The sequence below is a fragment of the Leptonotus elevatus genome, chromosome 3, assembly GCF_054856555.1.
Source record: "Leptonotus elevatus isolate MCC_2025b chromosome 3, RoL_Lele_1.0, whole genome shotgun sequence".
NCBI classification, from domain to species: Eukaryota; Metazoa; Chordata; class Actinopteri; order Syngnathiformes; family Syngnathidae; genus Leptonotus; species Leptonotus elevatus.
Window position 1 is genome coordinate 26786919 of NC_141241.1, and position 17614 is coordinate 26804532.

Genomic DNA, 17614 nt, shown 5'->3' on the forward strand with positions numbered 1-17614 from the left:
TGAATGTTGATGGTCTTTTTTTTTTGTCATTACAAATCATGTGTATACTGTTGTGGCATGTAGATTTACAATGGGTGGTTTCTAAATGCAGAGGCACATCATACCACCTATTAAATTGACCATGTACAAATCTCACTTCTTTAAGTGCATATACATATTTCACAGCTATGTATTTTGTCTTTCATATAAGTCACACCAACAACTTACTGGCAAATCATTTCATACTGAAATGACTCCCATGTTGTTCTGCCACTGAGCCCCTTAGGATTTAGTTAGTTTCTCTGGAACACTTCATTAGTTTTTGTGGATACTGTAAAATTCCTATTGCGCCTCAGGTACTGAATTCCAGAGTGTTGCTATTTGATGGCCTTGGACAAGTTGGGATTGGACTAACAAGGTTCCTTAAACAAATCTGTCGTTCTTGATATATGATTATTTAGAAATTCATAATGTAAAACTAGAAAGGTCAAGTAATCAGTATATTAACATTATTTGTGTGTGCACCTCAAAGCCATGTGACTGAACTTCAACAACTCGGGAGCACAGAAGCCAAAGTGAGCAAGCATTGAGGTGCTGGCAAACGTGTGAAGATGACTAGTCACGAGACGCAGACAAAACAATGATCCAACCCCACATTCACGCCTGTGGACAATTTAGTTTTAACCTAACGTGCATGTTCTTGGAATATTTGGGGAAGCCAGGTACCCTGGGGAAACTCACAAAAGCACTGGGGTGACATGCCAACTCCACACAGGAGGAAGACGCGTTCCCCCAAGTACACTATGACATGCTGCCCAGAAAATGAGAAATGAGGTCGGTATGTATAGTTAAGACTGTTATAAATGTCTGCCCATAGGGGGCAACACTGTTCTTGCAGTCATTCGTTGGCTTTGTGACTTTACCCAAATATAAAATTGGGAAATACAGTAGAGCATGTTGAGTGTAGACGCATTTTGATAATTTGTAGATTTAAATTGTACACACCGTAGTACATCCATCCGTTAACTATCTAATGCAAATATATGTGTAAACCTAATCTGAAAAGCCCTTAATTATACACGATTAATATATATAACACAATTCAGAGGCGTACATCCATTGACAATGTGGCGCTCATTAGTTGTTCAAAAATAATAAGTAATACTGCAATAAAAAACATGATTATAATTATGCCAGGAAACCACGCTCAACAGTCGTTTACTTCCGGTTAAGAGAACGGAAGTCCTTCCCAATTAAGTGTATCGCAAGTTGCAACCAGTTGAATTAATTCGCCAATGCTGAGGACAATCACGTACAGTATTTCTATTCGTGCCTGCCCTTGTGGTAAAACATCGCCGTGCGGCGGGAAAAGTTCTGTTGTTCACAAGATAACGTAGATGTCAGCCGGATTCGACATTTCCCGACGAGGTTAGGCGGCTAACTTTAGCTCTGTTGTTGATTTCACTGTCGCACATCCTGAAGGCGTAAATGATCAATTAACTAACTCTCTATCGCTGTCTCCCCTAAGCTAAATAAGCATGTCGTTTGATGCTTAACAACATTTATATACCACGCACACACAAAAATATAAAGTCTCAGTTTAGCTAAATAAGTAAAGTTAAATTTTGTTTTGATTCAAATGCATCAATTGTAGGGATGCACGATAATGCTATTATCAACCGATACCTATAAACTAATCATTTAGGAAGTGTCGTCGTCGATAACTGATAAGTAAGCCGATAATTGTTTGCAAAATTAACTTGAATACAAATATACTTTCAAGTCCTAACATGTACAAATACATTGAAACATTGTGTAAAGAACCATGAAGCAGCATTTTATTAATATCTCTGCTTAAAAGACAACCAGTAACTCATTTTGAGTTTGCCAAAACAAAACAGTCATGTTTAAAAAATGCAACACAAAAAAGAAAGCCCACACTGGCTATTGCCATGTCGCCATGATGCATCTTCTGTGAGCACAAGGTCGTGCGCATTATGAAGTCACAAATATGCAACACCACGAGAGGGGAGGGGTTGAGGAGTTAGGTACAACTTGAGCCACAACCCAATAGATGGACCAACATGGCATGTTTATTACTATTGGTGGATTTCTTTATTATCTGGTTTATCTGTTTGACGTCAAATTGGTTGATAATCGCCCGTTATTGTCGGCACCTTTCTTTATTATCTGTTTTATTTGTTTAACATCAAATTGGTCGATAATTGCGATAACTATCGGCCACCAATATTATCGTGCATCCCTAATCAATTGTGTTGTTGCCCGAGTAGAATTCGATTTTTAAAAATTACGTCATATGTCATTTTTCACGAGATATCGTATTGTCACATGAAATGGAAAACATCACTTATTATTTATCACATATTACTTTTTTGTGTTGTCATCTCTAAGTTTTCTATCATAAGACTTTTGTCTTTTATTTGCCATTACAGTGTCCATTTTCTCTTTTGCTCCCTTGCAGCTGGCGGCTCTTCATCACATTCTGCCCACCATCCTACTCAGGGCCACTACACATTGCATCATCGTAGCTCTCTCCTTCTGCACATCATCTGGGATAGGTCAGTCTGGCACTTCACAATCAGCCAAAACCAATGATAACGCCAACAAAGGAGTCTTAAAGCCACTTGTTCTGGAGAATCAGTGTGCTGCCTTCCAGTACTGGGTCAACCAAAATTCAGTGGAAAGTCTTCACCACCGAGCCGCAAAACTTGCTATGCCCGGATCCTCGCCGGCCAGCAGCAAGGCTCGTGTGTACACCGATGTCAACACGTGGAAGAACAGAGATTACTGGAATTATGACACGCATGTGTCAAACTGGAGGTATCCTTTTACACCAAATGTTGTTTTTGTAGTTTGATTTTTGTCTTAGTCCCTGTTTGTCAGGGGTTGCCCCAGCGAGTAACTCATATAAAATGTTTGGCAGTTTTTACGCCGGATGCAAGTGAACAGCAAAAAAAATAATGACACTTGGACTCTTATGGAACCCCCAAATTCCTCTAAAAATGCCTGAGGGCCTGAGACTCATACAATTTTGTAAGTGAATACAATTTTTGTGTGTAATATCACCTTCTCAGCGTTCTCGATTTCAGATGTTGAACAGTCTTCATGCATGACATCTTGCAAGACTTCTGTACATTTTTTCTCTGTTTTGTTTGGAAAAGTGTTTTGTCTTCTTGTGCCGGTCCCATGCCCAGATAAATACAGAGGGTTGTGTCAGGAAGGGCATCCGACGTAAAACTTTGGCCAAATCAAACATGCGACTCTAATATATGACTTCCATACCGGATCGGTCGAGGCCCAGGTTAACAATGACCGCCATCGGTGCTGTTGACCTACAGAGTGCCGGTGGAAACTGGACTACTGTTGGTCAAAAAAGGAGAGGATGAAGGTGTGTTGGTAGGAAGAAAGAGAATAATTTACCAAGAGTCTAGGACTGAGAGTAGGGACTTTGAATGTCAGAACTATGAAAAGGTAGCTGGTTGACATGATGCAGAGGAGGAAGGTGGACGTACTGTGTGTTCAGGGGACCAGGTGGAAAGGGAGCTAGAAGTTAAGGAGCCGGGTTCAAGTTGTTCTATCATGGTGTAGATAAGAAGCGAAATGGAGTAGGGGTTATCGTGAAGGAAGAGTTTGTTAAGAATGTCCTGGAGCTGTTCTTAGTAGTGGGTATGCGCCACAGGTAGGATGTGAGCTGGAGGAGAAGGAAACATTTGGTTGGACCTTGATGAAATGATGCAGAGCATCCCTAGAAGTGAGAGAGTTGTCATTGGTGCAGACTTCAATGGACACGGTGCAGGAAGTAGATGTGATGAGGTGATGGCCAAGTTTGGTATCCAGGAGAGGAACGCAGAAGGACAGATGGTGGTTGACTTTGCAAAAAGAATGGAAATGGCTGTCGTCAATACTTTCTTCCAGAAGAGGCAGGAACATAGGGTGACCTACAAGATTGGAGGTAGGAGTACACAGGTAGACTACATCTTGTGTAGACGGTGTAATCTGAAGCGACTGCAAAGTAGTGGTAGGTGAGAGTGTAGCCAGACATCATAGGATGGTAGTGTGTAGGATGACTCTGGTGGTGAGGAAGACAAAGACGGCAAAGGCAGAGCAGAGGACAAAATGGTGAAAGCTGAAAAAGGAAGAGTGTTGTATGACTTTCAGGAAGGAGTTGAGACAGGCTCTGGATGGTCAGGAGGTGCTTCCAGATGATTGGACAACTACAGCAAATGTGATCAGGAAGACAGGTAGGACAGTCCTTTGCGTGTCATCTGGAAGGAAAGGGGTTAAGGAGACTTGGTGGTGGAATGAGGAGGTTCAGAAGTGGATCCAGAGAAAGAGGTTAGCTAAGAAGAAGTGGGACACTGAGAGGACTGAAAAAAGTAGAAAGGAGTACAGGGAAATGCAGCGTAAGGTGAAAGTAGAAGTGGGAAAGGCCAAACAAGGGGCTTACGATGACTTGTATGCAAGGTGGACAGTAAGGAGGGAAAAACTGATCTATACAGGTTGGCAAGGCAAAGAGACAGAGATTGGAAGGACGTGCAGCATGTTAGGGTAATAAAGTATAGGGATGGAAGTGTGTTGACAGATGCCAGTAGTGTGATGGGAAGATGGGAAGAGTACTTTGAAGATTTGATGAATGATTAAAATGAGAGAGAACAAAGAGTAGAAGAGGTGACTGTTGTGGACTAGGAAGTAGCAAAGATTAGTAAGGAGCAAGTGAGAAGGGCATTGAAGAGGATGAAGTGTGGAAAGGCACTTGGTCCTGATGATATACCTGTGGAGGTATGGAAGTCTCTAGGAGAGGTAGCAGTAGAACTTCTGACTGGGTTGTTCAACAGGATCTTAGATAGTGAAAAGATGCCTGAGGAATGGAGGAGAAGTGTGCTGGTGCCCATTTTTAAGAACAAGGGAGACGTGCAGAGTTGTGGCAACTACAGAGGAATAAAGCTGATGAGCCACACAATGGAGCTATGGGAAAGAGTAGTTGAAGCTAGACTGAGGGCACAGGTGAACATTTGTGAGCAGCAATATGGTTTCATGCCAAAGAAGAGTACCACAGATGCAGTATCTGCTTTGAGGATGTTGATAGAGAGGTACAGATAAGGTCAGAAGGAGCTGCATTGTGTCTTTGTAGATCTGGAGAAAGCTTACAACAGGGTGCCCAGAGAGGAACTGTGGTTTTGTATGAGGAAGTCTGGAGTAGCACAGAAGTATGTTCAAGTGGTGCAGGACATGTATGAGGACTGGAAGACAGTGGCGAGGTGTGCTGTAGGTGTAACGGAGGAGTTCAAAGTAGAAGTGGGACTACATCAGGGATCAGCTCTGAGCCCCTTCTTGTTCGCTAAGGTAATGGACAGGATAACAGACGAGGTTAGACAGGAATCTCCATGGACTATGATGTTTGCAGATGACATTGTGATCTGTAGTGAGAGCAGGGAACAGGTGGAGGAGAAGCTAGAGGCATGGCGGTTTACCCTGGAAAGGAGGGGAATGAAGGTTAGTCGTAGCAAGACAGAGTATCTGTGTGTGAATGGGAGGGACCCAAGTGGAAGCGTGAGGTTACAGGGAGAAGAGACCAACAAGGTGGTGGAGTTTAAATATTTAGGGTCAACAGTCCAGAGCAATGGAGAGTGTGGAAAATAATTGAAGAAGCGTGTGCAGGCAGGCTGGAACGGGTGGAGAAAAGTGTCAGGTGTGATGTGTGATAGAAGAGTTTCAGCTCAAATGAAAGGAAAGGTTTATAAAACTGTGGCGAGACCAGCAATGTTGTTTGGTCTGGAGACAGTGCCACTGAGGAAAAGACAGGTGGCAGAGATGAAGATGCTGAGGTTCTCTTTGGGAGTGACCAGGATGGATAGAATCAGGAATGAGTTGTAAGCTTTGGAGATCAAGTCAGAGAGGCCAGACTGAGATGGTTTGGACATGTCCAGAGGAGAGATAGTGAGTATATTGACAGAAGGATGCTGAGTTTCCAAATGCCAGGCAGGAGGTCTAGAGGAAGACCAAAGAGGAGGTTTATGGATGTAGTTAAAGAGGACATGAAGGTAGTTGGTGTGAGAGCAGAGGATGCAGAGGACAGGGTTAGATGGAGGCAACTGATTCGCTGTGGCGACCCCTGAAGGGGAAAGCCGAAAGGAAAAGAAGAAGAAGATAGGTTGACTAGCATCCCAGAAAGTAATCTGTTTTACTTTAACGCTTCCACTCTAACGACAAAGCAAATAGTGGCATTATAACGATCTTTTTTTGTCTTTTCCCCCAGCAATCAAGATAACTACCAGTTGGTGCGCAAATTGGGTCGTGGAAAGTACAGTGAAGTTTTTGAGGCCATTAACGTAAGCAGCAGTGAAAAAGTAGTGGTGAAAATCCTCAAGGTGAGTCTTAACTGTGTGTCTTATTTTCTAGAGCCTCTCTTGTTCCGCTCCTTTTTGTTGTTCACAATCCATCCAGTGCTATCTTTATTTTGATGTTAATGTCATGTTTGGACAACATTTACGTACAAAATATATGCTTGAGTCAGCATTTTTTTTGTGTCAAATAAAATAAAAACTCCAAAAACATTACTGGTTAAATGATGTCATTTATTAATGAAAGTAATACATTATAATCACTTAAGTGTTACACAAACATTGACATTAGCAAGGATGAGATGAAAATATTTTCATAATGCTAATTCAATAAATGTAAATATATAACTAAAAAAGATTCTGAATTGTCTTAAAGTGCAATAAGTCAGGTCATTCATAAATGTAAGAAAATACTATTAAATATACGTGAACAGTAAATTTCAAGAAAACAGTAAGATACAAAAGAAATTTGGCCTTTAAAATTCAATTTTCTTATGAATTTATGGGAAAAGAGATATGTAGCGATTATTTGGGTTGCCGTAATGGCTTATGAGAAATTTAGACGGTACTGAGGGGAGTTCTAATTTCCTCAGCAACCTCTGGGGCACCACGTTGACTTTGCTTGTTTGTAGGAGCAAAATAAACGATAAAAATCCTATTATCAAGTATTCATAATCTGAAGTTGCTACTTTAGTTAATTATCGAGTTATTTGCTTTCATAAGAGAATTACTAATCCACTCAGTAAACACAAATGATTCGGCAGAAATTGAATTTCTAGACAATAAATGTATTTAGTAAACACACATATATCAGTCACAGCCTAACCTATTAATGAAACAGAATAAAAATGTGAATCAAAGATAAAAAAGAAAACTTGCAACCTAACTTACTAAGATAAAAGAAGGTAGATGAAAAAGGTAGATGGGGATAAAGATGGAAACGTTTGACCTGTCAATTCTTTTATGTTTGAATAAAAGCGTTGCACCAGTAGTATATGGTCAGATTGCAATGCAGGCGCAACTCACGGACTAGTTCAGTCGCACGGGAGAGAGAGAGACTCGAGCGTCGATCCTCGGTTGAATGCTGGAATGCTGCACTAGGTCTCCGGCTGCTGGTCAGGTGCACGCGCGGCGTGGAGGCAGCATCCCGGTCCTTGGCTGGCGCACGTCCAGCTGAATGCTGCCCGGGAGTCTCTGGCTGCTGGTCGGTGATGCACGCGCGTCGTGGAGGTCGCGGCAGGTCCTTGCTTGAAGCACGCTTTGGGATGCGCGTTGTGGCTCAAAGGAAGAAGCCGTGCGGTCACCCTCAGCGACCAAGTTTCTCGTGATGATCAGGAAAAGTTCATTGGGCCAGACGTGAGGTGGAGAGAGGGTGGAGGAGTTGCAGGAACGGGAGAGTCCTTGAGCAGTTCATGGGGAAGAGAGTTCAGGAAAAGAGAGAGAAGTTCCTTCGCGCGCTAGCTTTTAAAACTGTGTCAGCAGGGGGGCCGGGCCGTAGCCCTGCCCCTTCCGTGCGCATGAAGCAGACTTGGTCGACTGAGTCCAAGCTTTTGGGATAGTATTTGATAATTTTTGGATCAGAATTGACAAGCCAGATGCTTCATTTATCATTCCGAACACATTTCAAACATTATCGCGATCATAAAGTTATTGAATCCGCTAAGCTTACTTATTAGCTAAACTTAGGTGGCTACAGAAATTACACACATCATTCATTTGAGATAGACATACAGGTTGTGTACAAAGATAAACAACAGGAGTTACTTGAAGTCAGTCAAGTACATAGTATGTCTTGAATTATGTATACTTCAGATTAATTAGGAGCGGCAGGATTCTTGAGGAAAACCGATAGTGACCGCTGGAGGACACTGTTGTACCATACACCTTCCACGCATTGTTTCCCAAGAAAAAAACACATGGCTAATTCCTGTGGATAGGCCAGACCATAAAAGATGGTCTGGGGACTGCTTATCAGACAGGATTTCAGGTCTGTCGGAGCTGTGCATGCATTTCCTGGGGGTTATAAAACAAAGTTCAGTCCCTGCTGGAGGGAAACTCAGAGTCCTTTTGAACTGAAAACACAGAGTTAAGACACGCACACACATTTCCCAGGGGGAAATGTTTAAAAAGGCACATAAAAATGAAAAAAATTGAGGGTGACGGGCAATATTCGTTAGTTATTAAAATAATAGATTCATGGTTTTATGAATCGATATCAGGTTCAAAAAGGAAAGTCCATTTGATATTGATTATTCGATTTTATTTTTTAACCCAGCCCTACTTTTTGTTGGGTCAGAGCTGATTTGGTTAATCACTGAAAACACATTTCTTTTTAACTCAGCCTGTCAAGTGGAAGAAGATCAAACGGGAAATAAAAATTCTTGAAAATCTACGTGGTGGGACAAACATAATTCGACTGGTTGACACAGTTAAAGACCCTGTGGTGAGTTAGTAGTTGTAGTTCACATTAATGATGCAACATGATTTCAAATATTTTTTGTCTCATCACAAAACCCTGGAACTTGAACTGGGGTGTGTAGACTTTTCACATTCACTGTAAGGCTTGTGTTTGTTTCCCTTTGCAGTCCAGAACACCAGCACTTGTATTTGAGTGCATAAACAATACAGACTTTAAGGTACGTGATCTTGGCCTATAAATACATGCTTTGTATGGTAATCATTATTAAGCATACACGGCATCTCTGTTACAGTTAGGTTGCTATCTGAATTGCTGACTTTATGTCTGTTCCACAGGAGCTTTACCAGAAGCTGACAGACTACGATATTCGTTACTACATGTATGAGCTTCTCAGGGTAAGATCATCTTTTGTCTCGACAACATATTGACCAGACTAAATCAAGTATTTGATAGTTGGTGCGTTATTTTGCATGACAGTTATTTTACTGTGTAAATCAAGATTCTTCTTTTTATACCAAGGCAGGAAATGGCCAGGTACTGAAGTGTCAAATAATGGATTTTTGTGATATAAAAAATAGGGAAAAAAATAGACCAAGATCAATCATTTCAAATCTATTGCCACCATTAATGTAGCCTATAACCTTCTAGTTAGTATCTAGAGTTGGTGATATAGCCCAAAAAAATTAATTTAGATTTTTTTTTATTTTCTTTTTTTCAGTGTTATTCAGAATGATCATGATTTTAATTTATTTTAATCTAATAAACCCATCTAACATTTATTTAAAGGTTTCATTTATTCAAAAATAATGTGCAAAATGTTCAGACAACAATTATGTATACTGACTCTAAATCAGTTTTAACATAAACTTAACATTCATAGTTTGTGCTCAATTGCCACAATTAAGTAGTTGGTTTATTATTGTAAACATGTCTTGTAAACCACCCATTCAGCATTCAGCCACTTGTGCAACATTACAACTCTCAAAAACAGTTGGATGTAACAGAACATAAGAACAACGGCTTTAATAATCCAGAAGACAAAACTCAATTTTACGATTTAGCAAATTTTCAATGATAACATTTTTGAAATGACGATTAATCAAATTAATTCAATTTATTGCTCAGCCCTAATCTAGAGGTTTTAAAGGGGACCAAAGAAACACCAGCGGCTTCAAATTCCCTCTTGTTCATGCGGCTTTTTAACTGCTGCCCTGAAGATGGCACATTTGTTTGACAAAAATTTTCCTTAAAAGGGGAAGTCAACCTTAACACTTCTTGACAATAATATGTTATATGTGACCTCACTAACATGACATTCTGATTAATATTACATTTGCAGAATAAGAGTTATGCAACAAAATGCATCCATTTTTATCCATCTCAAAGGCAGCCATTTTGCCACTTGTCGACTGAAGATGACAACACAGTTGCTCAAGACTCAGGCAACGACCAATCACAGCTCACCTTTTTCTGAAGCTGAGCTTTGATTGGTCGTTACCTGAGACCTGTCACCTGAGCAACAGTGATGTAATTTTCGCTCGACCGCAAGTGGCAAAATGGCCGCCTTCTGATATTGAGTTTTGCTGCTTAACTCATATTCCATTAAGACAATATTAACCTGCATAGAACATATTGTCAAGAAAAAAAATTGGGGTTGACTTCCCCTTTAAAACGCCTTAATCGGAACAAAAACATTTGATTCACAAATGATTAAACAGCACAATAAATGTCTTGAATTGTCCAGTGCTTTTTTTCATTTTACAAGGCATTAGTCTTTTCCTCGCATTCAACAGAAAGATGCTTCTTTTCTTCATTATGCATAAAAATGTAATTACTTAATTATGTGGAACAACCAATACAAAAGTAAGTTATTACATATTTTGTGTCTGACTATGGGTTCTTGATTCCGTGAGAAGATAAGATTGTCCTCTGCTCCAGGGTGTGGCCTAGTAAAAAAGCAAAAACATAAAAATGTTTAAAAAATTAACAATACACGTGTTACGCACATAGGTGGTGAACTGGCTTACATGTAGTCTCGACCAGTTGCCAATAACGCTGTGATTGAAGAAAGAAATGTCAACATCAAAGGTATATTTTATAACTGCATGTATGTGTCCTGTGTGTCCAAGGCTCTGGACTACTCTCACAGCATGGGCATCATCCACAGAGACGTAAAGCCTCACAATGTGATGATCGACCACCAGCTGAGAAAGGTGCGTGTGTTATGTTCCTTTACTCCTTGTTATCAATATAGTCATTGACACTTTCATTCGTTCTGCGTAATTACTGCGGTCAAGAATGCAATATCTTCATCTTGCATACTTGATAATGTTGTGGAATTTTCAGCAGTTAGGCGAGATGTACGAAACTGTCTGGTAAACAATTTGTCTTTTGGCTTTCTTGGGCACTCACTTTTAATGTGTGACACATGTATGTACAGAGCTGAGTCTCTTCACTGCAGCTGACTTTTATTAGAATTTATTGTAACAATCCCTTAGGCTGTATGTACTCGTAGGATTGTTAACTTGTTGTTGGTTACTTAAGCAACCAGGACATGGAGGCTTTCCCATGTTAACTTCTAATAATTCCCTGTTTTGGGGTCCTTGTAAACTGTTCACCTTTACCATCAGTTTACCCGTCTGTGGTTACATACATTAAATTTTTGGTGTTTGTGCCACAGCTGCGCCTTATAGATTGGGGTTTGGCAGAATTTTACCATCCTGCTCAGGAATACAACGTCAGGGTGGCCTCCCGCTATTTCAAAGGCCCAGAGCTGCTTGTGGATTATAAGGTACGGTACATGCTTTTAGGGATTAGAAAAACTGTTTGTTTTGTTTTTTTAAATCAAATGCTGGCTCAAGGGGTGATGTTTGTGTATTTTCTCCCAACCGATTTGTGTAATTTATTCCTATTTCCCAGATGTATGACTATAGTTTAGACATGTGGAGTCTTGGGTGCATGCTGGCAAGCATGATCTTTTTGAAGGAGCCATTTTTTCATGGCCAGGACAACTATGATCAGGTAACAGAACACAAGTCAAGTAATAAGTATTATTATTATTATTATTATTATTATTTGTCCTTAACCATACCAACAACTTTGGGTCAACAAATAATCAATTGTAGAAATTTCTCCATTTATAGACTTGTTACCGTCAAGGTTTTTATAGATACTTTTCTTCATGCAAGTTAATAATAATGGCTAATTATAGGTTTACTGAGAGCTCTTTTATGCGAGAGGTAATGTTTCTTGAGAACGGAAACCTCAAAACTGCTTTTATATATATATATATATATATATTAACTTCTTTACATTTCCATTCAAATTTTAAGACATACTGATAAACTTGGGAGCTCCGTGAAAAAAATAAATTGTGTGGAAATTTTAAATGAACTATAGCCTAAGATGAAAAAAAAATCAACATTTTGAAAAGTCTGAAAAAATTGTTCAATAAGCAATAATACTTTAAGATGTCACAACAAAGTCAAGATTGGCATTTAAGAAAAAATTTACGCCGATATTTTCCCCCCATTTCGGCTTCAAATATCGGTTATCTGCCTCCTTGACTACTATTAATCGGTATCGGCCCTGAAAAAAACAGCGGTCTATCTAGCAGAAATCCATGTAGTAAATTCCAAAGGGTTTTCATGTAATTTTTTTGCGACTGTAAATGATCATAAGCAGTCTGGAAATGTAGGTGCAAGTAAACTTAAAAATTCCAACACTTCAATTCTGTTTTTCAGTTGGTTCGCATTGCTAAAGTTCTTGGCACTGACGAACTTTTTGGCTACCTGCACAAGTACCACATAGAATTGGACACTCACTTCAAAGACCTGCTGGGACAGTAAGTGTTGGCATGATTCTCATTTGTTAGATTTATTGTCATTGTACACTGAACAAAACTATAACACAACATTTATGTTTTTGCTCCCATTTTTTGTGAGCTGTAGCTGCGTTTGGTCTTTGTGCCCTTGTTTCATTGTTGTTGTTTTTTGGATTTCTGTGCAGCACTTTGGTTGACTGTGTTATTTTTTAAATGCTTTATCATTAAGTTGGATTGGATTGGACGAGCTTCTACGGAGATTGTGAATAAGGACCGTGTGATGGTTGTCCATCCATCGAATTTTCATCCATCGAATTTTCTTCCATCAATTTCCTACACCATTTATGCTTTTGAAGGTCACGGCAGGTATTGGAGTCTATCCTTGCTGACTGACGACAGACTGCCATTGATGCTAGCGAACTAGCTACCTAGCAGGAGCACCATGTGAGCTAGCTAGGGAGCTAGCTAGCTAGCACCTGGGGCTAAAGCCAAACTGTGGCAGAGTTTTTACTTTCTGGACTTGGATTTGCCACCTCTGCTACTCAGTCACATTGTGTGGTAATTGATAGACAGGCTAGTTATACATCTGCTGCCCCTAAATCAGATCTGTGAACTACAACTACTACTGCTAGCCCTACAGGATAATTAGTTATCTGTTCTATATTTCTCCTTCAGCTTCAACAGCCATATTGCCATCATAATGTTAAGGACTTTGTGTGTTCAGGCAAACACGGAAGCGTTGGGAGCAGTTCATCCAGTCTGAGAATCAACACCTGGTGAACCCTGAGGCTCTTGATCTGCTGGATAAGCTCCTTCGCTATGACCACCAGCAAAGACTAACTGCACTGGAGGCCATGAAGCACCCTTATTTCTGTTAGTAGCATTTTCTAGAGGTTAATCAGACTATGTGGTAACATGCAGAAAATCTCAAACGTCCTCTTTTGTCCGGATATGTCCTCTTTAAGACATCCTTTCCGGGCGTCTGGACGGGTGTTATAAATTCATGAAATTGTCTGGTTTCCATTGTGTGCGTGGTTGGCAGAATCACCATGTTACCGCAACTGGTAGACCGCGGACTGCTCCCAAGTTCTTTGAGTAAACTTTGAGTATCATTTAAAGGGGAAGTTGATCCAATTTTGTATTTTTTATTTTGGGACAAACCCCACTTGTCGAAATATGGTATTCGGGTTAATATTGTGTTGCGTATGAGTTAAGCAGTCAAATCCAGCCATTTTTATTCATTTCAGAGCGCGGCCATTTTGCCATATGCTGTCGACTGAAGATGACATCAATGTTGCTCAGGTCTCAGGTGACAACCAATCACAGCGCAGCTTCAGAAAACAGGTGAACTGTGATTGGTCATTGCCGAGCAACTGTGATGTCATCTTCAGTTGACAGCAAGTGGCAAAATGCCGCCCGAGATGGATAAAAACAGTTAAATGGATGTATAAAAAAAAAAAAATTTAATCCACAAATGTAATATTAATCAGAATGTCATGTTTAGACTTGTGAGGTCACATATAACATATTATTGTCAAGGTTGACAATGTTTAAGGTTGACTTTCTCTTTAAGTATCTCGAGGCCGTGCCGAATGTCCTCTTGGAAATGAAAATATGGTCACCCTACTGTATGCGGTTATTGTACGTACAAATCTTTTTCATTGTGTGTTAACTGAAGTGACTGTGTCTTTTGTCTCTTAGACCCTGTGGTAAAACAATCCAATACGAATTCCAATAGAGTATGCACAAAGACAATAAGCACCTCCATTGCATCACGATAAACAGCAGACAGGTATGTACACAGCATCACTAATATTAATACAACCTTGTGCTCTTGTCAGATAATACTGTACACCACTTCTGCCAGGACATTGTAGCAACCAATGAGAGTTATAATTAAGATGGTAAATACAACACAATGGAACTTCTATGGTTCCTTTCCATGCAGCGCTGCAGCCTTTACGATTTAGTTTGACCATCCACCTGTGGATTTTCGATGCAATCTTAGACATAGCTCCAGATATCTAATCCTCAGATAATGCTGAACAATCATATTGTGCTCTTGGCACATTTGTCCAGTCTTCAGAGAGTAGCGCAGCTAAGCAGTTTCCAAATTAGATCCCATTGGACGATAGCAACAAGAAGAAAAATAAGGGAAACAAAAACCGATTGTCCACGATTTAATGGTCTGGACCTCCTTTCCTGCTTTGTGGCCTCTGGGTGCATTGATTTCACTATCTATCATAAAGGCTTGTCAGACCTCTGAGCAGCACTAATAGTGATACGGTTCTATCCATGATAGATTATTATTTATCAAATAAGTAGTCTATTTATTCTGTCCCTCTAGGAAGAATCTACGTTACCTCAACGAGCAAAGTTCTCTGACTCCACGCCAACAGCCATACGGGATGGGAGCAAGATGTCAATTTTGCAGCGCTCACCAGATTCATGCAACGTTGCTGCTTAGAGTCAACAGTAAAGACCGAGACCAAACCTTCATTTCCCCATTCCATCCCTCTCGACTTTTTGAGCAAATGACTGTTCGATGAGGACGAAGCTGGTATTTATGCTGCAAGCCTTTGCCTGTCATCTGCTGTGCCGAGATTTAGTTCTAATGTTAGCACTGAAAGCTCTTTTCTGCTATAAAGAGAACAATATGTTGAAAGAGAATAAACCAATTTTATGTAAACATTAGTGTTGGGATAGTCCTCAGACAGTAGTCTTGTGTCTTTGAGGCTTCTTCCATTGGATTCATAATGACACTTAGTGTACTATTAATTTGATTTTAAAAAACGAAACAAAAATATTTTCGTCAACACACGTTTTTCACCGGACTAAAACTAGACTAGACTAAAACCCTCATTAATAAACAATAACTGGCACTAAATCAGTATTAATTTTTGGAGACGATATGAAAATGATCTTCACTGAATAAAAACTGGACTAAAATCTATACATTTTAGTTCATGAACAAAAAACGAGGAAAAATTGATATGATTTTGTAAAATCCTGTCACTGCTAATCTGTCACTGTGACACTGTCATGTGACACACACTTTTCAAATCTGCAGCTAGCGAGTGCAACATGTACAAACACATGGGACAGGACAGGACAGGAGGTGGATTCACGGTGAAAGGTAAAAAAAAATGTTTAAACATTAATCCAACAGCTATTACGTTCCAACAAGAATGTTAATCCGGCCGCTAACTAATGCTGGCTAATTTACTAGCTCATAGCATGGAGCCATAGTAGCCACTTGTTGATATACCGGTACTGTAATTGTGTGTCAACTGTCAAGTTGTTTTGCATCAAAAAGATGAGAGAAAATTTTATGTGAAATAGTTTTAGATCTGAAATATTCAACATTTATTTGCTGACACTAAAAAATATACAGTGGTTAAACAATTGTCCTGACTAAAACGTTGAGTTTTTGTTGACTAAAACTAGACGAATAAAATTACTTTTTTTAAAACTAAAATAAAGACGAAAATGCTAGATTTATAGTTGACTAAAAATGGACACACAAAAAAGACTAACTGTGATAAAAACTAACAAGCGGAATTGAAACTGCGCTAAAACAGACTAAATTTAAAAATGGCTGATAAAATTAACACTACACTAGCATCATCAGCGTAAAGCCACTACGATAGTCTTCATATATCCAACACAAGATCTGTGGTACATAAAACGTACGACTTGGAATTACGACTCGCTGGAAATCAAATCGCTGTTTGTTGTGACTTAGATGTTTTGATTATCACGGAAACTTAACCCGTGGAAAAGCAATGCTAGCATGCAGCTAGCTGGCCCCTGTCGTTAAAAACTGGGAGGCATATATACAAACTTAACACGTTACAGAAGTGTTAGCTATCCAGGGAAATTCTCTAGTAGATGTTTATTTTTGTAATAAATACACAGGACATTTAAGTTCATGATTTCCATGTTGTTGATGAGAAAGTGTGTGGTAGAGGTTGATATGAGGTGGGGACAGCACAATAATACATACAGCAACCACCAAAATTACTGGCACATCGGTTTAGATGTGTTAAAAGCCTTATTTTTTTAATTAATTATGAAGAGCACTGTAGTTTCAAATGTCGATTGTTCGAACCCCCCAAAAAAGTTGACCTGAGATATATGAAATACAAAGTTAACAGTACAAAGCAGCGAGAACACGACTGCCTTTCCCAACCTCGAAGTACATGAACACATTGCAGGGGCTACATGTAAACATTTTATAATTTATTTTCTAGATTAATAAGATGTGGCACAGCCACATCAAAATAAAAACAGTCGAGTGTCAACTCAAGTGTCTCATTAAAGCTCTGACGACTGATGAAAAGAAAGTCAAACTTCTATAGTGGGTCTGAATATTATTCTTGTTTAGTGTTACATTACTGATATATAATGTTTAAATGCCTACTTTTTTTCTTGGGGTAAATAAGTTATATTTAAAATGTAAAATGTTTTTTTTTCTTTGTTTTGATTCACATTTGTTATTAATATTACTTATTGTCAAGGTAACATTTATTTTTATGTTTGAGTTAAAAACAACCCATGTCTAATAAATGTTTTAAAAGAAGGAAACAAAACACATGTGTTACATTCTACGTTTGGAGAATCATGAACACGTATGAATGATGGGAATACTCATGGCATTGTGGTTCTGAAGATGAATGGATATTGTTCATCTCACTGTGTAAAAATGTCATCAACCCTCTCATCTAGTTTCCCTAGAGTGTTGAACATGGAGCTTTTATCGCTGTGTAGCGAGAATCACATCACAGCATCTTATTGATAAGAACACCAAAAACAATGTTAAGACAAACATCCACTAAATAACACTGAATATCCTCCCTGAGGCCACTGGCACTTGATTTCAATGATTCATGACCTCTCAGGATTTTAACTCATTCGCTGCCATTGACGGCTATAGACGTCAAAAATTAATTTGAACTATTTCTATTTTCTATTTAAAAATGTTTCCACTTTTGTTAACAATAGTATGAAAACCTAGAAAAAACGTTTTTT

At 39.3% G+C, this 17614-nt stretch overlaps 1 protein-coding gene across 3 annotated transcripts; it reads left to right on the forward strand.

The window, feature by feature from the left end:
• The first annotated feature begins 1220 nt into the window (after nt 1–1220).
• On the forward strand, nt 1221–17138 carry LOC147178048 (casein kinase II subunit alpha'-like). 3 transcript variants are annotated; one of them, XM_086070890.1, is made up of 14 exons: nt 1221–1407; nt 2462–2558; nt 2642–2820; nt 6257–6368; nt 8683–8784; nt 8927–8977; nt 9096–9155; nt 10890–10973; nt 11441–11551; nt 11680–11781; nt 12504–12604; nt 13308–13456; nt 14285–14375; nt 14931–17138. In XM_086070890.1, the coding sequence occupies exons 3-13, from the start codon at nt 2714–2716 to the stop codon at nt 14362–14364; spliced, it is 1059 nt and encodes a 352-aa protein (XP_085927016.1). In that variant the 5' UTR covers nt 1221–1407; nt 2462–2558; nt 2642–2713; the 3' UTR covers nt 14365–14375; nt 14931–17138. The 3 variants fall into 3 exon arrangements, with proteins under 3 accessions (XP_085927016.1, XP_085927017.1, XP_085927015.1); XM_086070891.1 differs by having other exon boundaries at nt 2657–2820; XM_086070889.1 differs by having other exon boundaries at nt 2462–2820.
• Nucleotides 17139–17614: the final 476 nt, after the last annotated feature.